At 45.5% G+C, this 20,950-nt stretch overlaps 2 protein-coding genes and 1 long non-coding RNA gene across 8 annotated transcripts in view; 1 reads left to right on the forward strand and 2 right to left on the reverse strand.

Moving 5' to 3' along the window:
* Positions 1 to 1,418, reverse strand: part of SGSM3 (small G protein signaling modulator 3) — a 30,704-nt gene extending 29,286 nt beyond the window's left edge. For 2 of the 6 annotated variants that reach the window (XM_056341952.1, XM_056341956.1), the window contains exon 1: positions 951 to 1,416. The gene's annotated coding sequence lies outside the window, so the exon portion shown is untranslated. Of the gene's footprint in view, positions 1 to 142; positions 278 to 950 lie in introns of those variants that run through there. The other 4 variants (XM_056341953.1, XM_056341954.1, XM_056341959.1 and 1 more) reach the window with 4 other exon arrangements.
* On the forward strand, positions 121 to 3,485 carry LOC130150730 (uncharacterized). Its single transcript, XR_008822340.1, has 4 exons — positions 121 to 259; positions 1,622 to 1,692; positions 2,458 to 2,616; positions 3,328 to 3,485. It is a non-coding gene; the product is annotated as an uncharacterized LOC130150730 (long non-coding RNA).
* ADSL (adenylosuccinate lyase) lies at positions 3,099 to 20,886 on the reverse strand. Its single transcript, XM_056341961.1, has 13 exons — positions 20,637 to 20,886; positions 16,038 to 16,241; positions 14,839 to 14,883; positions 13,977 to 14,056; positions 11,836 to 12,007; positions 11,492 to 11,538; positions 10,997 to 11,087; positions 10,089 to 10,158; positions 8,486 to 8,633; positions 6,403 to 6,493; positions 5,754 to 5,843; positions 3,521 to 3,697; positions 3,099 to 3,241 (listed from the first exon to the last, which is right to left on the reverse strand). Exons 1-13 carry the CDS (start codon positions 20,790 to 20,792, stop codon positions 3,155 to 3,157), a joined length of 1,458 nt encoding a protein of 485 aa, XP_056197936.1. The 5' UTR covers positions 20,793 to 20,886; the 3' UTR covers positions 3,099 to 3,154.
* Positions 20,887 to 20,950: the final 64 nt, after the last annotated feature.

Raw genomic sequence — 20,950 nt, forward strand, 5'->3', positions numbered from 1 at the left:
TAGGAAGCTCTGACATCACATAAAAAACCCGCACACCAACACTGAAATCTATTTGCTTAGAAGGAAAGTACCTGACTGAATTCATACATCCCTCAAAAAATTAGGAAGGAAGCAAAACGGACACAGAGAAATCTTCCCTGACCTGCCCTCAGCAGCGCTATGAAGAGCCGCCCGCTGTCCCGGAGCCGCCGCCACCGCCTGCACAGGGATTAAATCCGTGTCACGGCGCTTCTTCACCCCCTCGAATTTACATCACCAGGTACATTTGTCTTCTGGCTTCCTTGCTGCAGCTGACAGCCGCAGGGCCTGCAACGTGCCTGTCTATGCCCGCTACCGAGGGGACGCTGCCATGTTTCCATCCGCCTGTCGCGACCGTTCCCGTACCCCAGAACACAGACCGTCCCCCTCCTGGGGCACCTCCGAGCAGCCGCCGGCGGGAGGGCAGGGGGGGATGGCAGAGCTGGGCGGACAAGCCCACCCGACGGCCCCGGCCCCGGCGAGGAGGGGGCAGGTCACCGGGGGCAGGGGCGGCGGGGACAGCGAGCGAAGCCCGGGGCCGCGGGGGCAGGCCGAGCCCGGCCAAGCGGCGGCGCCCGCCGTGAGTCACCCGCCGGAGCCCGAAGCCTGCCCCGGGGCCGGGGGCCCGCCCTGCCCGGGAGGGGGCCGGGGAGCGGAGCCGCGGCCGCGCACCCCCCGCCCCGCACACAGCCCCGGCGGCGGGGCCGCCCCCGCGCCTTCAGCGCCCCCCGCCCGAGGGGCAGCGCCGGGGGCGCCTCACAGGGCCGCGGCCGTCGCGGGGGGCGGAGCAGGGCGGGGGGCGGCCCAGCGAGCACTCCCTCCCGCCGGCAGGACCCCCTCCCGCCGGCCGGACCCCCCGCCCGGGCCGCGGCCGCCCCGCCGGCGCTCCCCCCCTCCCCCCCTCCCCCGCCGGCGCGCGCTCCCTCGCTCACCCGCTGGCCGCGCTGTCCCCGCAGGGCGCGCGCCCGACCCCGACCCGGCGGCCCCACGCGCAGCTCCCGAGTGCGCGCGGCGCGCATGCGCGGCATCCGGGCGGCGGCGCGGGGCGCTGTGGGGGCCGTAGGCCGGTGCCCAGCGGGGGGCCGCCCGCGGGAGCGGGGCTCTCGGCCGCGGTGGCACGCGTGGGGCTCCCGAACGCAGCCCAGGTGCGCGGGGCAGGGCCGGGTGCCGCGGGGGCAGCCTCTGCACCGGCCTCGGAGGGGGCGGCCGCGGCCCGTCTGCCACGGTCAGCGCCGGGCACCGGCCCGCTCCTCGGAGCCGCTCGGTGCTTTCCTGGCGTTCAGGCCGAGACGAATCTCCTCCGAGGCAGGGCACAGCCCCGCTGCCGCGGCGACACGCACCGCGACACCCGGGACAGCCGCTGGCCGGGCACGCTGGCCCGTCCGCCCGCAGCCGCCCCCGCAGCGCCCCCTGGCGGCCCGGCCCGGCGGCACCTCCGCCCGGCGCCGTTGCCAGCTCTGCTGAAAAAAACGAAGCCAGGTCCGGAACCGAGCGCTTTCGAGGGGGCGTGCGGGTCTCCGGCAGGATTTTTGCACCGTGCCGCAGTTCGCTGGGAGGGTGACGTTTTTCCCTGTGTCACTGTTACTCTTCTTAAATGTTGCAGGAAAACAAGCCCGGTGCCTCCCAGCTGGCAGCCTCTGCCCAGCACAAAGATCTATTTCCAGATGACAAAAGGTACATTGGCTGCTCTTCTCTGCACAGGGTCTGTTGGTGGTTTTTAATCCCACAAAGGAGGAGGAAAGAGGACTTTCGCATGTTTTCTTTCTTGGCTGTCCATTTGAGAATAGTTTGAAAATTACCAGTGTTCAATTTGAATTATCCTTTTTAAACAGATGGCTGATTAAACATTAATAGCACAAGCAGGCAAAAAATAAATGTTTTAAGCACTGCTAAGACTCCCAAATGTTCAAGACATTTTGAATGCCATAGTCTAGAGGCAAGGTACAGCCAGAGCAATCTAGATGAAGGGAGATCATGGCCTGAAGCTTCCCACTTCTCTTATATACTTAATAGACAAGCCTCATTAAAACATACTATATTTTGAAACCCTCTTTAAGCAATGATGGCCTCAAGGACAGCAGGTAGCTTCTTTCTATTAGTTCTGCTTTTCTTAATTCTCTCCAGCAATCACACTTCGAAAAGAGTCAAATAATTCTCATTTTGTAGTTTCTGAGAATCTGAATAAATAACAACAGGTAAAGAGGGAGCTTTATATTGTACTGAAGCAAAAGAAATGGGCTATGATGTAACAGCACTGGAAGAAGAAGTAATGGAATCATTCCAGTTCAGGTCAAAGGGCAAAAAGTTTGGTCCAGTACTGAATGTCCAGTAAAGCACAGGCATTATAAAACAAGACATTCAGGGTCAGAAATAAGACCAATGTTCTTTATTTTCTCTGGCATCCAGTGAATTACAACCTCTTTTCTCTTTCCTTATCAGAGAAAACTTACTTGCAGTAGAGAATGACTTTCACATGCCAGAGTCCACCTGCCATTCAGTATCAAGCACCTACAACCAAGGACCTGGAAAAGTAACTCTCAGTGGCTGGTTCCTAACCCACACCTGTAAATACGACTTTCAGAAGCTATAGAGCTGCAGGTACAGTATTAAACCAGGAAGGGAGTCCTGAAGGACCACCAGTTTGATAGGCCAAGAAGTTCCATGGCTTTTCCCTTTGCTTATTCCTAAATTTTTGGCCCGTTTGCTCCCCAAATCACAATACTCTGAAAGCCAGGACAACCTTTTATGGTTTTTTGAGACACTTGTTGAGAAAGTTTAAGAGCAGATGATTAAGATGAAAATGGCAGTAGGCTCAGTTCCTCTTATTCCTGCTCTTCAGGTCATACATCAATGTTGGGCAGCAGCTGGCAGTGCTCTATATGGGGGGCCAATGAAAGGTACTGTGATAAAGTTACCTTGTCACAATCACGTGTTTCTCAGTAACTCAGCACACAATAGATGGAGGCTCGATTAAATAGCAGGCAAAGAAGAAAAAGCCCATCTGGAATCGAAGTGGCTGTAAGGGCTGGGGGTTAAATGTACTGTAGAGAACCAAAATAACATGACATAGTAAGCAGACCTAGTTCAATAAGGCTTTTATTATCTTTCTGTACCCACACACCTTTTCACAATATACCTAAAGTGCCAGCTCAATCTTCCCACCCATCTTGCCCTGGTACGGAATCAGCGCTGGTCGAACCTCCTCCTTCAGGAACTTTGCCACCTGTTAAAAAGAAAAGAGGAAATTCGCAAAAGAAAGGGCTTGCCTTCTCCGATCTGCTTGTCTCACTAGGGTCTCTTGTTTCACAGAGACACCTAACAGCCTGATACATCCAGAGTCAAAAGTGTGAAGCCAACAGGAAAAAAAGACAAGAAAGCCAAGTAAAATGAAAGAGAAATGTGTACATAATATGTACATTCTCTGGCACACAAATGGACGCATGATAATACAACACGTTGCATTACAACTCACGGCACCCGTAGCCTCTTTCCATTACTTTACCTGTTGAGGAGCACGTCCAGTGAAGGAGGAGGGATCCAACAGGCTTTCAAGTTGTTTATGGATAGGGCTGAAGTAAGAATCAGCACGGACACGGGTGATGAAGTCGTTATCACCTCCTTCCTGTTTCACAACGGCAGCTGCTTGCTGCGAGAGAACACGAATCTTCTCGTGGCAATCCTGTAGGAGCAGGGGGAAGAGGAAGGGAAAAGAAAAAATTCATCCCATTGCTACTGACAGCACATGTTCATCCCACTAACTTGTGCGGGAGGGAGAAACATCGAAGTGTACTGCACTGGACAGCATGCAAATGAGACACAGCTTGGACTGCAGTGTCTCATATACTACTATATTAAAACAAGATTTTCTTCATCCTTCCACAGCTGCCCTTTGAGACGAAAACAGTCTGAATGTCACGTATGTTCTCTGTTCCCTTATACCACTAACTTACAACACTGGAATCCTTTACACTAATTCAAATTTCCCAAATACTCTTAGGAGTCACTATAGGATTTTTTTCCAGTTGTAAAACAATGTAAAACGTCTACAGATTTGGAAAGGGGAAAAGAAAAGAACCTGACCAACTTAACAAGCGCTGAGACTATGTAAACTATGGCTTACATAAGGACAGATTGAAGGAAAATAATTACCTCATAAACCCGAGGGCCATTAGACATTCCCAAAGAACCTTCACATGGCACTAAGACTAGCAAAGCCCTTACAACAATTTTTCTGAAAGACTTCCTAATGCCTTGACTTCCTGTGGAACCTGTAAATCTGTAAAAACAAGGGAACCCAACTGTAGTCGGGGACCACCTGCAAAATCAGGTGCTGCCATGCTGGCCCTAAAACAGTCATGTGGTTGCATTTAGAGCCACCTGAGAATCTTCTCATCAAACGTATTATCCTTGGTCTATCTTCAGTTAGGAGGAAAATGATCTCCTGTTTCCTCCATCCAAATACCATCTTGTCCAGCACACCTGCATCAGGTGAACAGACCTGTCTTCTGGACGTTTAGGGGAGGGAGCTGTTTAGTAGTAGCGAAAGGAAGTGAGCTTCTGTGCTGTGAGATGGGAAAGCACAGAAAATGTAGTGTTCCACAGATCTCAGCACATGAAAACAGAACACATGAATGTAAATATGAACAGCTTTTATAAATGTACTAAATGCTATAGATTCGTAACGAAACCGCACCAGAAGGAAGGCAGGCTAATCACAAACACAAATGACATTCACTCTTCAATTTCATCAAAACAGAGAGGACTTTAAGTACAGGATACTTTAGAAAGAGAATCAGCTGAAAAGATAACGACACTTATTCATATGATGTGCCCCTTAATAAGTTTAGTTAGGAATCTTACTGACTGACCCAGTGACAAACATCAGAGACACAGCAGGGGGTGGGTGGGAAGGATGTTTCCTGACTAATATCATGGGTCAGTTGCCACAAGTGTTCAGAGAGCTAGAACCACATATCCTACTCAAAGTTTCTAGCAAACCCTTCTGCTATTACTATCTTGCCAGTTTAACTTTTGTCCCTGATGTGGCAATAATCATAGAAGGAAAAATTACTGTCTAAAGGTAAGTGAAAGTAAGCTCTTTATTAAGATGTAAATTTGATTATCAGTTTTTAACTGAATTGTGAAACTAAACAATAAGGAAATACAAGCCAATTGTATCTGGATTTATATAGTAAGGAAAACATTTAATTTCAATTTGCTTGAACACAGAAAACTGAACGAAGGACATGAACAAAGTTAATAATAAGAAGCACTACACCAAATCAGGGAAGAGTGACACTTGAATGAATGGTTCAGAATGGTCTTGCTTGCTTTTTCCTTAACAGCACTGATTCATTCTTTTAATTTATAAGGTAGCCAACTGCCAACGTGTTCCATTTCAAGAAGCCTGGCCTGTGTTCCAAGTTCCTTCAAACATTTACAAAAGGAAAACGCCTACTAGTATCTAATATAAAAATAGGTCTCCCTCTTCTCCAGCACAGCCAGCCAGATTAGCTCAAACACAGTGTTCCTAACAGGAAATACAGATCCCCACAACTGCTGTCTCCTCAGAGAGCAGAGTCTGGCTTTGCAGCATCAGTGTATATTAATAACTCTGTGGGAGCAGGTGGAGAACAAAGAAAGGTGAGATAGTCGGGACAAGAGCCCAGATACTTTTGTTTCTCAGGAGTCAAATACCAGGCAGTGAACAAAGGTATTTTGGACTGCATTTGTACCTGACGATTGCCCCCTGCTTTCACCATTGCCATGATTATATTCTCTGTGGCCATGAATGGCAGCTCCTGCCGGATCCTCCTCTCAATCACCTTAAACAAAACAAAACAAACAAACTGAAAAAAGAAACAGCATTATAGAAATTCTGTAGACAACTGGGATCCCCAGTGAAGTTTTCCTCTCTCTTTGAATCTCCAGGACTGGACAATGATGCAAAGATAATCTCTCTTTTTGAACTTAGCTCTGGAAATCCAGGTATGGAAGCCGATAATACATAGAAGTTACATCTTTGTAAGGGACATTACGGTGGAAAAGATGTATAATTAATTTATTTTTTTAAACCTATAGTAAGTTACAGGACTGTATGAGATCTGTCTTGACAGTATCTTTTGATGCTACAGATCCATTTTGTAATTCAGGGAAAAATATCCTTTGTGAGAAGTTTTGAATTTACTATCTTTTGGCTTCAACAAGTACCCTTTCACATCTGTCCTGCAAACAGTGAGAATGTAGCAAGAATAGAGAACAAAATTCAGAAACCATTTGAACAGATAAAAATGTAATATTTTGAGTGGGAAGATTTTTATATACTTTGGCATAATTGCAGCATTATCCAGGATGCAGCACTGCATACATTATCTCCTGCTTTACCTTTGGATATACCACAAGTCCCTCGGAGATATTCTGCAGTGTACTCAGAATGATGTCAGCTGTGAGGAAAGCCTCAGCCAGACACACGCGCCTGTGAAACACACATACCCAGGGCCCAGTTAGCAATAAAGGCTGTGTTCCAGTCTATGTCAGGTCCAGCTCATTAGCTTCTGTAAACAATTCTGTAAATAGCATTACTGTGGCCCTAAAGCTGGAACTGTTCTCCTTATTGTTCAAACATCACAAACAGAAAAGCTAAAGAAGATCTTATAGCAGTAGCTCTCAAGCTGGGGACAAGGGAAGGTTTCTTGGTTTTGGTTGGGTTTTTGGGTGTTTTTTGTCAGCAGAGAGAGGAAGAGAAAGGGTGAAGGCATACACAGAAAGCTCCAAGATAATGCAATGATTACACAGCTAGGAAAGAAGGCAGTGATTTACAGAACTAGCGAACACATGAGTATCTTGGCCTGTGTGTTCTGTGTTGCCCTGTCTGCTGATCTGACCCTTCAGCTGTAAGACATGCTACACACTCGTGCTGTGCCTGGCTGTGCTTAGCAGGGAACTTCCAAAGTTATCCACCCATTTGGTGGGGGCTTCCTCCAAGAAACCAGCTCCTGGTCACTAAGTAGGCTCCTGACAAAAAGAAATGACAAACAGAAAGGAGGGAAAGGAGAAGAGCAGCAGGGACTGACCTCTGTCAGGCAAAAGGCTCTGCATCACAGTGCAGCAGTTACAGCATCATTCATCTGTGACAGCAATGCCTGGCCCAGGCTAAACTGTGATCTTTTAAAATATGCTAGTACTTGAAGCATGCTACATTTAAGGCCCACAATTCTATCATACTGTCTTCAAAAGGACTTTGCTGTTTTGTAGGTTGATTGCATTCTCTCTGGCTTGCTCTCCGTTCAAAACACTAGCTTTAACAAGAAAAACCCAAGGCACAGAATTTTTTAACTGGATTATGAAGTTAACAAGTGACCCTTTCTATTAGATGAGATGAAAACAAAATTTGAAACATTCCAGTATATCTCTCAACACTCGGTAGCTATTGGGAAATACATGTACCACGTCAACTTGTATCCAATTTCTAAAAATTTACATTGTTTCCTGCTGCCTATGCAGCTCTTTTCTTAAGACTAGCAGCTGTGGAGTAAAATCCTTTTCGGAAAAGATATTCTACGCTTTCATGAAATTTTATGCAGACATTATGTTTCTGGAGACATGAGGTAACATTCTCATCAACAATCTTAACACTAGTCTATAGCCAAAACTGCTGCTGTGCATTGTTCCATAAGCCCCCATACCTTAGAAATCTAAAGATTTCTAAGATTCTAGGAGATCAAATTCTGCAACAGAAGACTACTTTGAAACTAAAACATTTCAAAGGTAAATATGAGCTTTATGCCAATTTAGTACTAATTGGAAGATGGAAGCAGTGAATTTACTTGCTGTAATTTATTTAATAATAGTAATTAATAAATTTTGCTCATCTCAAAATAGTCGTACTGAAGAAACAGAAAAAGCAAGGTTTGCTGACCAGTATCTGAAAGACCTGCACAGGTTTTCATGAAATATTACTTAAAAAAATAATGTTTGTACTCTGTCTTTAAGATCTGAACTGCTTGTAAAGAACAACACTTTACAAAGAGATGAAAATAAGTTTCCTTAGATTATTTGGAGAGTTAAGGGGTTACAGATAAAATGTTAAATTATTCTTTGAGTGAAGAAGAGCAGGGTCAAAACCCACATTCAAAACAGACAGGGAGGAAAATTTGAGAAATGTGAGTAATGTTACGCTATGCTGTTGAAACAGGAAGACTATGAGAGCAATTTATTACCATGGCTTCTGCATCCCTCCCTCTCTGCTGGTTTCCTTTGCAGAACATCTTGACACTAAGAAACCCTAACAGTTTTCATCTGACCTTATAGAGGAAGCCAGTCTGTAGTCTCTAGATTCTATTGCAACTGCTTTTCATCAAGGTGGTAACTTGTGGTTTTAGTTTAAAAATAGTATTTTCTGAATACATCAAAGGACCTTCTGGCACAAGACCTTCTGAAATTGCTGCATTGCACGATCTAAACAAACCTGTTGGCACTGTCATCCAACGTTCGCTCAAACCACTGCACAGAGGCTGTTTGAAGGGGATCCAACACCAGAGTCATCAGGTGTCGAGCCAGGCTGCAGCAGCGTTCTGAACGCATTGGATTCCTCTTGTAAGGCATAGCACTTGAACCTGTGAAAGGAGAAATGCAGTAGCAAAATCACAGACTCAACAACATATCAATATGATCCTAGTTGAAGCCACTTAAGTTTCTGCAAACTTATATACAATATTAATATTCATACACACATCACACCGTAATTCTATTGGTTACATACACTGTTCACACGCTGCTATACAGACACTAATTGGTTAAAAGCATTACAAGCGGTTAGTCTCATCGTTAAAATTGTTGACATTCTTTCGGTCATCAGTTCCCAGCTCAGCTCCTGTTTTTCTCCCTGCTTAACTGCCAGAGATCCTGTTTTCTTCGTTCCAGGTGTGTTTCTCACACAACCATGCAGCCTTGCTGGGCAGATAAAGCTTTTATCAAGCCGCTAAAGCAAGAGCGACTTTTGATAGTCCACATGTCCCTTTTCTTCCAAATACATTGCCACAGAGAAAGAGTGATGGAAACAGGGCAACAGAAGCAGTGCATTCAGGAAGAAGAGATGAAGGTCCTCCCCAGATAAGAAAAACTTGTCAGGAATCATGTTTTTGAGTAAAGCCTCAAAACCACGATGATTTTCTAAGGACAAAAAGAATGACACCACCACATTTCGCCTTCAGATTAGAAACATCCAAATGTGGGGAGAAAAAACGTGAGAAGACATTTTGTGACTCTGCAAAACAGAAGTACTACCACATCAAAAGAACAAATGGACTTCATTTTTAATGCAGTATTTAGCACCATCTTTCTAGGCTACCCATGGCAACTTTAACAGCATTCAAGACTCCATCTGCTCAATAACACTTCCCTCAAAGTCCGATATTTATACTGCTGCCTGTTGCTCTGCTGAATGGATATCGAAACCATCCACAGAATGCAGAACTGTTCAAGTAACAGATATGACTAAGGCTTAATTTGCCAAAATCATATGCAACTATACAGAAGGCCTAAACTTTCTTCCAGCCAAGAGCCAAAACTCTATGTTTGCTTCTTCTCTTCTACCAATGTCAGAATCACATCCTTGGTGTTCTTCTGGCAAGGGTCCAGCCTAGTTTCATTGTTCCAAATTTATCTGTTTATAAAGACTAAAATCCTGTCAAGCTGAAAACCTACAGCTCCAGTCAGCTTCATGAGTAATGGAAAACCCTAAATACTCCTCAGACTCAAGTCTTCCTCTGTGGGGAACGGGTCATACAGGACTGCTTCTGCTCTACCCTCAAACCCAGGAAGTGCATGAATACAAATCTGTTTTAAATTACTTAATATCTAGAAACCCTTAGGTAAAGTGCTTTTTTTTTTCCTTTCTTTTTTTTTTCACTTCTTTTTCTTTGAAAAGGACCCAAAATACAAACAATGTCAAGCCCCAGTTAATTTCAAGCAACTTCTGTCAGTGACATTTCTAAGTTTGCTTAAAAGGCTGTACCAACATAAATGAAAAGATTCATACACTGGTCCAAGAAACATCTCCCATCCCTTACCAATCTGGTCCTTCTCAAAAGGCTCCTCTATCTCCTTCAGGTTGGCCAGAAGACGAATGTCAGTACAGATCTAGAAAAAAGCCCAAGAAATTAACAAACAGAACCAAACTAACACACACCAATATATAGTCCTGTTAGTGTTCCTGGAGAAGTGTTTGCATCTGTGTCCAAGAAGTAAACTGGGGGGACAGTGAAAAACTTGACAAAAAAATTGACACTGCAATCATACTTCCTGGCCTAAAACTCCAAATCAAGAAAACATAAGGAAAAAAGCCACGTCCACTGCATTAGAACAGAACAGGACTCCAAGAAGGGCAAATGTTCGCAGGGAAAGAAAGACAGACCAGGAGGGAACACTGAAAATGCAAAGCAAAATTACACAGTGATTTGCAAACACAGATAATGTGTGCTCACTGAACCAGCCAGCCTAAAAAACTAAAACAGAAGAAAATACCACAGATCACTTCAGTGCAAGAGAAAGTAGAGGGAGGGAACAGAGATAAATCAATGAAAAGAATCCACAAGGACAGAGAGAATAACACCGTTATCAGAGAAGCAATTAACTAGGAGCAAATGGTGAAATTTAAAAATTCATACACCACAGGAGAGACATTTACTTTAATTGGATCAATTTAGCATAGATTAGACTAATATCTGGTGCGGGATTTGTTAACCCATCTTAGAATCTGCCCAGTAAACTTGCTTTACTTGCCACTGGTCTTAAGATCTTTGAGGTTTGATTACTAGGCCTGTACTCAGCAGTGAATTTACATGATCACAAAGAGTACAGTTAAACAAGGAACACCAATCAGTATTTCTTGAGAACAGCATTCTGCACCATGGGCACCTTCTCTTCAAGATCTAAAACGTTTCTCCCTCTTCCTGATGTACACAAATAGGGTGCTCACCTTGTGTATAGATGCCCCCAGACTGGCCAGCACAGACAGGACTTCAATATCCACCTTGCGACTATAGGTCTGTCCTGTGACCATATAAGCCCTACAAATAAGCACAGAAGTTGAGCGCTGCCAACAGATACAACAGTACTACAAGACTTTGAGCAAGGAGTGACATGGCTCTTGAAGTGGAGAGCTGTCATTCTGCCCGGGTGAGAACTACTTTGGATTCAGACTGTCAACTTCTTGGGGCAGCATGGAGATGGGAGAGAAAAACAGAGGAAAAATGGGAAGCTGTGCTTTGGTAGGGAGACAAGTAGAAGTGGCCTGTTTAGGAGGTGAAGTTTCCTGGAAGCTGCAACTGGGAATGGAAGATGGGAATGGAAGATAAGTCAACAGCAGCACAGATGTCAGTTTGGCAGCTAGGGTAATCTGGGCCAACATGCACAGCAGGAGTCATATTTTGCTAACACCAAATATAGGGGACTAAGTGTATTTGTTACATACCGCTTAAATCCTGCCTTTGCAGTCACCAATCTGTCCAGCTCTTCAACCTCAGGGTGAAGAAAAACCCAAAACAAACAAAGCTCAGAATGCAACAACTCGGAAAGGTCAGCAACAGCAACAGGGATCCTTTGCTTTTCTCAGTTTACTATCAACAAATGTTCTGCTTGCTGGGAAGCACTGTCTTCCTAGATTCTGCTCACTTTCACACAAAGTCTTGTCAGTGGATCCCAGAGGGATCACAGTGCTCTTGTAAATTTGATGCCAGAATCTCCACGCTCCCCCAAAGGCAAGAGCATTCCAGAGGGGAGAATTGCCAAGACTATGCCCTGGGCTGTCAGACTTACTTTACTATGGTCTCCCTCAAAAAGCTGCAAGAAGCTGGCTTGAGTGCCAGTGGTGCCTTTTACACCCCGAAAGCGCAGGTCATCCCGAGCCCGCTCCAGGTTCTGCAGGTCCATGCACAAGTCCTGAATCCACAAGCAGCAGCGTTTCCCCACAGTGGTGAGCTGTGCTGGTCTGAAAACAACCAAGAACAGAATGTGACTCATTGACAGTTTGCACAGTAACTCCACAAGGACCACACTCTGCTGCCGAGTCTGGTGTTAAGACCTCCTTGCAGGCTGGTCTCTCTGTCTCCTCTGAGCAGAAATTAAAAAGATCTGGCTTACACAGTAAGATATGACAGCGCACATATATCACCAGCAAATGGTACTGAAGATACGATAGTTCTTTTCAGGAATTAGGTGTAACGACATCAAGAGAAAGCAGTAATTGTAGTTTCTCTGTGTGACAGGAGATTAAGAAATAAGTGACAGTGGGTATCTGAAGGTGTTTCCCTACACAGCTTTTGAGAGTTTCTTAAAGAAAAGCGACCGGAGGCCCACTAGGCAGAGCATCTAAAGGGAGTTTCAGGGTGTTTTCCCAGAACTCTGCGAGCAGCAAAGCCCCGGCCAGCGCCGTACCGCAGCCGCAGCGCCCCGCCCGCGCCGGCGGAGGGCGCCCCCTGCCGACCCGCGCCCCACACCGCGCCCGCAGGGGCGAGAAGCCGGGGGCTGGCAGCAACGGGGGCGCACCTGTCCTTCACCCCAGTTCTGCTCACCCAGGGCACAGGGGGCATCCTAGCTCACCTACAGCACTCGTGTGAACTCGTCAGTGCACAAACATCCGTGTACACGTTGAGATTTTAAATGATTCCTCCTGAGGGACTGTTCCTTTATAAAAACACATTCATCAGCCTCTGGGCAAACGTGCAATAATTAACGGTACTGTTAGCCAACATTTTTTATAAGACCTCCACCTTGAAATTTGCAAGCTTCAATCACACTGTCTCCCTGAAAAGGCTTTGAGAAGAAAATGGGGGTATTATACAGAACCTAGAAGTTGAAATATTCCAAATTACCCCCATGAACCTCTATACTGTTTCAAAAAAGCACACGCACATGAACAAGGTGCTCCTGATTAAGCTCAGACATGGAAAGGAAGCATAGAAGATGTGGAAGCAGGGACAGACGATCCAGGAGGAATACAAAGAAGCTGTCCGGCACTGCAGGGATGGGGCTAGGCTGCCAAAGCCCACCTGGATGAATGGGGTGTGGGATGTGAAAGGCAACGAGACAGACCTCTGCCAGTATGTAAGCAGGAAGAGGGAAGGCTAGGGAAACACCGGCCTGTTCATCCATGGGGCAGAGGCTCTGCTGACAAAGGATGCAGAAGAGGCCAAGGTTTCGATGCCTTCTTCACCTTAGCTTTTACAACTCTGCCTTACATACCCCTCTTGAATACTCCTTTGTACTCTTTCCAAAAGCCAAGATAAAACTGAGCTCAGAGAATCGTCCTCCAAAAAGCTGTAGATGAAGAGGTACCTAGGACTACAGCTGATTGAACTGACACAGCATATACAGCAAGACAATTAATCAAGAGACCTGACCTGATGTGCTCTCACTCTCCTTTGGGAGAAATTTTAAACTGCCATCCTCCTGGTTCTTCCCAGGGACCCACAACGGGATGTACGAAAGCAGATGGATCTTGAACCATAACTTTAGAAGAAAGCTGCAGCTACAGTGACAGAGTAGCTGTAGTAGCAAATAGCCAGTAACAAACCTTTCTAAGTGGCAGCTGAAACTAACTTAAGTGACAGAAAAACAAAAAAAGAAAATGTGACAGGAAGACAGGCTTACTGCAATTCCGTCATGCTTTCTGAAACAGCCCAGAACACACACATCTATGTTCGCCAGGAAGTCATTCTTTATGAAGCTGTGTTAAAACAACTGCTGACAGCTAGTCAAAGCAACAGTTCAATTTCCTGAGACAAGCCTGGAGTTAGGCACATACTCCTTTTTTGAACCACCAACAATATCTTAATGACGTTCAGCAGTACCAGCTGCCACTGGTCTGAGATGGGAAAAAGGATGAAAGAAAGCAGTAGCAGGTCAATTTAACCAAAGCACAGTTGACAAAATGAAAGCAAAGGCTGATGGCTACTTACTGGTAGTGAGTGAAGCCCAAAGTAGGCAGGTCAGCATACTTCTCAGCAAAGTCGGCCAGCCGGCTGATCACCCTTGCGAGCTGGTGGGTGCAGGAAGGATAGAAAAGGTGTGGAATGAGAGAAAAAAACCTCACAGCAGAAGTCAGCATGCTTAAGCACAACATGGTGAGAAAAAGGGGAGTGAAACAACTGTGCAGTCCTTGAATACCCTCCTTTAGTTGTAGAATATGGCGCATTTCATTTTTTCAGGGCATGCACACCATCTCTTCTTGCTACGAACTCAAGCAAGAGATGATACAAGTGGTTGGACTTCAGCTCAGACTAGTTTAGCCTTCATGCCCGCCCCAATCCTGCAGCTGGTTTATCCGTGGATATTTTCTTTATTCCCAGAACTGGTCAGAGATAAAGCTGCTTTGGGTATAACTGACACATGCACATTCCAGGGCAAACTGGGTGCCAAGACGTTCAGGCCAGATAGACAAAACTGCACTACAGTCTCACTATATTTGACCTTGGAAAATTGTATTATGTAGTTTCTTGAATACCGACACACTCTTAATAATATAGTTAAGGGGATGCCTAAGCTGATCCTGAAAGCAATACAGTTGTTTTCTGAAACTAGTACCTGTGGTGCAGAAAAACAACAAGTTGCTTATTAATTCCCATGGTGAGCATAGAAGCTTTGGGGAAAGACTGGAGAAAGGAAAGGAAGATAACTGTTTGCTTTCTTGAGAATAACCCAAACAGACAGCTCCTTCCTAGCTTCCCAGCAAGGCTTAGGAAAATCCAAGTTAAACACGGGCTCTTCACAGGACATCAGTGCTGCCCACTTCTGAGACACTGTGCACCACCACCTTCTCACCTTGGGTAGCAACAAGTTAAACCCATCACGGAGGACAATCAGATCCTGAAAGAAGCAAAGAAAAAGAAAGGAAGTTTGAGCTTCGTCTTTAGGACCAGACATAATGGCTTCTCTCAGAGGACACAGATAACTAAAATGTGCTTTGTCCGCTCAAAAGTCTCTTCTTAAAATGAAAGCTCTGCTTTCCTTCTTGTACCAGCACATGCGGTGAACTTGCTTATAATGAAAATGCTGGACCCATCACTGTTCCTTCTATACTATCCACAGAAAGTCATACTGGGCAGTAGAAAACCCATTTCCACTGACTGGGTATGAATGATTATTTTGGGATACTTAGGACACCCATGGAATGACAGACTAAATTATTCATCCCAAGTGAAAAGTGCAGGCTAAAGACTATAGACTAAAGGCAGCAGGAAAGGAAGTGGACTGGCAGCAGTCGCCTTTACTCCTTCTTTTGAGACTGAGGTACAGCGAGGTGCAAGTGTCACAAGGAAGGTGGTATTACCTAAAAGCCAAACAGGCTTGCAAAGGAGTAGGGTAAAAAATAATCACACAGATGCTTCTCATACAACAAAAGCAGTTGTGAAGTTGCAGTGATTTGGACACAGGGCAACAGCAATATATACTGAGAAATTAGGCTTCAGTTTGCACTCTGTTTTAGGCAGCTTTTCACAAACATTTTACAGTTCTGTAGAACGGTGGTACTTCCTTTTTCACTTAACACACTTATCGATTCATTTGATCACTGAAAAGCTTTATTTACCCTGAACTGATACAGGGGTTCCAAGCAGCAGCTGAAAGCTCGTGGGCTGCGTATATCAAAGGTGGCCTTGTTTTCTAAGTCAATGAACTCTTCTCCCATTGGCATAACTGACAGTCCACGTATTTCTGCATGCATTTGCAACACACAGTCTCTTATCTCCTTGAATATTTAACATGCAAGCAGAACTTTGGGAACAGTTAGTTTCCAGACAGATTGTGCTTCATATCAAAAGAAAGAAGGCAAGAGGACCTTGCCTTCCTAAGGTAGCTACGATAAAGGGGAAATAAACTTCAACAGTAAAACTAACAAAGATGCCTGAAAAATCTACTTAATATTATTTTATAAAGAAAAGTTTATAAAGATCTATGAAGTAAGCAACTGTAGCTTTGTTTCGGTCAGCTCTGCAGGCAGGAAACTGAAAATATTATACTACCGTATTATCCCCTACATAACAGGAAGTTGCTCCAAGGTGAATGATGGCTGCAGCTTTTGGACAGCAGTGGGCAAAGGTGTGAACATGGGCCATCACGTCGTGACGCAGCTTCTTCTCTTCCTCTGCTGCCATCTTGAAGTCAATGTTGTCCAGATTTGCTTCCATCTCCTGTATCTGCTCATCTGTGATAGGAAGCCCAAGTGACTGCAAGGGGAGAAGAACTTTCTTGTTCCTTTTTGTCTTTAAGAGACAAGCCAAACTGAGACAAAAACTGGTTAGATAATGTACTCCCATATGACACTTCATAGAAACATGGCCACTTCGCATAATCAAGAGCTGTAACAGCAAATGCTTTCATTCTAGGGTTCTCCAGTCTTTTCCAATAGGATAGGACAGCATTCATGCTTAGATGTTCCTCTTGGGCTTCATACGCTCCTCAATCATGCAAGATCCCTGTGCCAACTACAAAATTACAAAAATCAGACATGTAGGGAAAAGTGATACAAAAATAGTATAGTTTTAATTTCTTTTAATGAAATACACTCTTAGGGTAAAGAACAATCCAGCTATCATGTGACCAGAGAGCTTGTGTCAGGAAGAGCTGTTTGGACCACAACTAGACCTACACAACTGTAAAAGCAGACTTAGAACATATGGAGAGGTAAATGCGTTTGTACCTTTCTGAAAGTACTTCATCGCAGCCTAAATCTGGAAGCTCGGGAAATCAGGTACTTGATCTGGAAGCAGGAGATAAATGCTCCTTGTTCACATCTGAAAACATTTGCTAAACCTTTTCAGCAAGCTGGCTTAAAAACAGAATAAGATATCAAACTGCAGAATTATACACTAGTATAACTCTTGCACAGCTCTGTACTGGCAAGCTAACTAAGCTGAAAAAAATGTATTTTCGTGATACTGAGAGTTTAAAAGTCTCACAATGAACTTGGCATTATTACTTTTTCCAGCCATTACTGCCTTTCCCATTAGAAGTCACCAGTCAGGAAGCTCCAAGGATACAAAGTATTTCAAAAGCTGGTTCTATTCATAATCAACCTGAATGAAAATAAGTTTTACAGATGGGGAATCTGGAACTAGAGAAGACAGCAAATGCAGCAGATGTGTCTTCAAGGTCCTCATCAGATAATTAGCACCCACACAACTTAAAATATGATTCTGCAAGTGTATATACAACCGTGAGTGTCCAGATAAATGAAGAGAAACACCTGGCCCCAGACTGCTGTCTTTGTGGTGTACTGATGCAGATTGTAACTACCTGAAAGCACACAAGCAACGCAAGCAGGCAATACACTCTTGCACCAAGATTAAAAACCTCTTGCCTTGTTCATACATCCATGATCTGCTGAGAAAAGCTGACCCCAGTATGCAGTCATTGACAGCCATACAAAGAGGAAAGAAATAATCCCAGGAAAAGGGATGACCTGTCATAGGAATACATGCAAGGTAGAGTAGTGCCAAGACAAATACTGTTTCTCATGATCCACAAACATCACATGATGCCTCTTCCCTGCGAGTTTTTGCTGATATTGACAGTACCTCAGGAGGAAAGCAATCAAATGTCCTTCAAACCTGTCTACATAAGAAAACTAAGTAGGAAAACTACCTGAGGGAGAACACTGGGTTTTCTCCAAAACACCACAGGTCAGCCATGTGCTGTCTGGATTGTGCTTTTAGGATATTCCTCTGAGGCTGTTCCAATAGTTTGATACACCACTATAACAACTATGACTGTTCCTCCCTATTCCTAAAGGGCAGAGCAGAGCAGGCAGATGACATGAAAGATCCACTGCAAACAGAATGAGAACACTGGCCTGCTCATCTAATAAAGAATATATGACAGAAAAATAACAAAACTGAAATTGGAGGAGGGGGAAAAGATCAATGGCTACTATAGGCTCTTATAAGATAGCAAACATGCAGATTTCACATGTGCAAAACATGTCAGTTTGATGCTGCAGGATGTCAAAGCTACTTCTAGAAGGAAGAGCTCCATGAAATTTGTAATTGACTTTTTATTAAATCTTGAGCTCTTGACCTGAACAATATGTTATTTTAAAAAGAATGAGGTTTCAATAGAAATACCACAATAGAAATGAATTTATGCAAAAAACCCCCAAACAAAACAAGTAGAGTTTTGGAATGGGCATAAACTCACATGCTTAAGCTCCTAACCCAAACTAACTGCTGTCAGTTGGGAAAATAGTAGTTTAAGGAGCTCTTCCAGTAATCACACACTTTGCTGAGGCTCCTCTTTCAACCTCCTGGTATTGCTTGCTGTAAGGAACAAAACACTAACTGTAAAGATTTTCTGCACAATCCAGTTTCCAGTGAAATAATTTTCCAGTTCTTATTTGACATATTCCAAGTGGCCTACTCGAAAATTTATCCTATAAGTAGGTTAAATATTCAAACCGTTTGCCTGGCCCTGTGCTTTACCTGAAGCTTTATCACTAAAATGCACGTCCCCTCTTTTACTACTTCCCTGCTTCTTAATATACTGATTTACTACAGAACAAGAGAAGGTATTGCCTACAGTTTATTCATTACTTTTTTTTTTCCATGTATCCAAACAGAAATATTATGCATCTTCAATAAGGACAGAGAAGCAACATACAAGTGTCTTGAAAATGAGGATAAATACTGGAATAAATATTGTCCATGGTTCATTTACTACTTTCTGAAATGTACCCAAAAAGAAATACTATGTATCTTCTATAAGGAACCTAAGGAAACTGCTAATATGACTAACAGGTCACTGACAGAGCTAACAGGTGCTAAAGTAGCTGACGCTTTCAGTCCAGAGCTGACATCAGAAGACAAACTCTTCTGGAATTAGGAGACAGATAAAAATAGTAGTCTCCCTCTTTCCACTATGAAAAGGGTGCTCAAGAAATTGTAAGATTTCTCTCTGCTTTCTGAGAACAAAACTCTACAGTGGCAATGAGAGGGAAAGCAAGAGTCAAGAAACAGGGGAACCCCAAGTTCAGGGCTTGGGAGTGGAAACCTCGAAGTCTCAGGCTGGTTCTTTCAGCAGCTTGCTCTCTCCTATGGGGCAAGTCATGTAAAGTATCTTGAACAGAAGAAAGAGTCATTATCTGCTGGAATTGATATGTCAAGTGTTGAAATTATGCTTTGAACATGCAATGCTCCTTAAACATGCATTTGTGGTATTGACACTTCCTATACTAGATGAGATTTGCAGTCTGCTCAGTCCAGCATCTCAAACTGTGACAACACCTAGCACGTTGTATTTCAGAAGGTGGTTCCTATATAACACAGCACTGTAATTACATCTTCAGCTTCTAAAACATCACACTTGGTGCAGCTTACTATAGATGAGGCCGCTGCAGTGGTATAATCCTTGAACGGAGAAGGAACACGTTAATGACGCCGTGCACTGCTCGTTCATTCTCCAGCATGGTGCTTCTCTACCCTTATGCTAACAGCAACAGCCAGACCTAGTGCTCGGATCACTTCCTAACAACCCCAGCACGTCAAAAAGGGAAATGGAAGGACTCTGCACAAAACAAATGGCAACTACTGAGTCTGAAAGCTAAAGATATCCTGTCAGAAGACAGAGAAGACAGTTTTGTGTGGTTTTTTTCTTTGTTTTCCAGGAACATACTACAGGGCTTTTTGCTGTCAAAAACCTGATGAGAATTGTCCTCTCAGTCACGAGGAATCAAGTTAGTGCATCTTAAAAACTGGCTGCGTCTCAGCTAAGAAGTAATGGGCTGTGTGCATACTCCTAACTGGGACCAAAGTCAAAGTAAGAAGGTTTAGCTTAAACTACGCTTTCAAAATATTAACTCCATAGATTCTACTTGATGCAACAGTTTGCAATTATACGGACATACTCTCAGTTGCTGATTCCTAATAGCTGAATCGATACCAACCTCTTATGTTACCAAGGTTTTTTTTTCCCGTGGCACTTGGCCCGTTAGAAACCTCATGAACATTTTTTGGGTAACTCTTCTGCCGGCTTTAGCTAAAAGCAAACTTATCTCAGAAATAAGGGCTGTCTAAACCCAGCTGGCTGCAGAAGCACGGGGTGGTCCTGCTGGCAGCGGCTGGCAGCGATGGGATTGAACCAGAGCGCCCAGCCCCTCAGTCACGCCCCCTGAGCGGGGCACTAGCGTTTGCTCAGCAGCACAGCCCCGCGCCCCCCCGCAACCGCTCAGCGAAGCTTTTACAAAACTTCACAAACAAGGCAAAAGTGCAAGGGGCGGGTGTGAGACCGGAGGAGGTCATTTGCGGAGGGCCTGCAGGTCCGCAGACGGGTGCGTACAGCCGCGCCTGCACACACCGCCCCCCCTCGCCCCCGCTCTCCCCGCAGCACGCGCCGGGGCACCCGGGGGTTGTTCCGGCCCGTTCCCTCCGCCCACCCGGGCAGCCCCGGCCCTGTCTCCCCGGAGCAGCCCCGGCGGGCACCCCCACTGGTCCCTGCGCCGCGCACCCAACGAGCCCAGGGGCGGCGGCCGCCAGCAGCCCCCCTCGCCCCCGCCGCGGCCGCCAGGGGGACCGGGACAGCCCCAGCGCTCGGAGGCGGCCTCCCCCCTCAGCGGCCCCGTCCGCCGTTACCTTCTCAGCCTGGGCGAGGTAGAGCCAGAGGCGGCGCCAGGTGCCGAACTTCTTCCTCTCGCTGAAGTTGAAGCCCATCTCGGCGCTGGCGTATCGCGACACCAGCGGAGAGCGGTAGCGCGCCATCGCGTCCTCCTCAGCGCCGGGGGTCGCCATGGCAGCGGCGGCGAAAGGCGACGGAGCGATCGGGGCCGCCCGGCGCGAGCCGCCCGCCGGCAGCGCGCTATAAGGGTGTGCGACGCCCCGCCCCCTGGCGCGGAGTACGGCGCCCCCTGGCGGGAGGAGGCCGCGCGCCGGGTGACAGGCACGAAGAT

This window comes from Falco biarmicus, chromosome 5 (assembly GCF_023638135.1).
Source record: "Falco biarmicus isolate bFalBia1 chromosome 5, bFalBia1.pri, whole genome shotgun sequence".
Lineage (NCBI taxonomy): Eukaryota > Metazoa > Chordata > Aves > Falconiformes > Falconidae > Falco > Falco biarmicus.

Bases quoted from the DNA above. Each gene is read 5' to 3' on its own strand.
- ADSL (XM_056341961.1), bottom strand. From the start codon at position 20,792: ATGGCGACCCCCGGCGCTGAGGAGGACGCGATGGCGCGCTACCGCTCT. The intron at 14,884-16,037 runs GTAGTATAATAT...TGCTTCTTTCAG, and splicing joins GTTATGTAGGGGATAATACG to GATCTGATTGTCCTCCGTGA. The intron at 14,057-14,838 runs GTGAGAAGGTGG...TGCACCCACCAG, and splicing joins TTAACTTGTTGCTACCCAAG to CTCGCAAGGGTGATCAGCCG.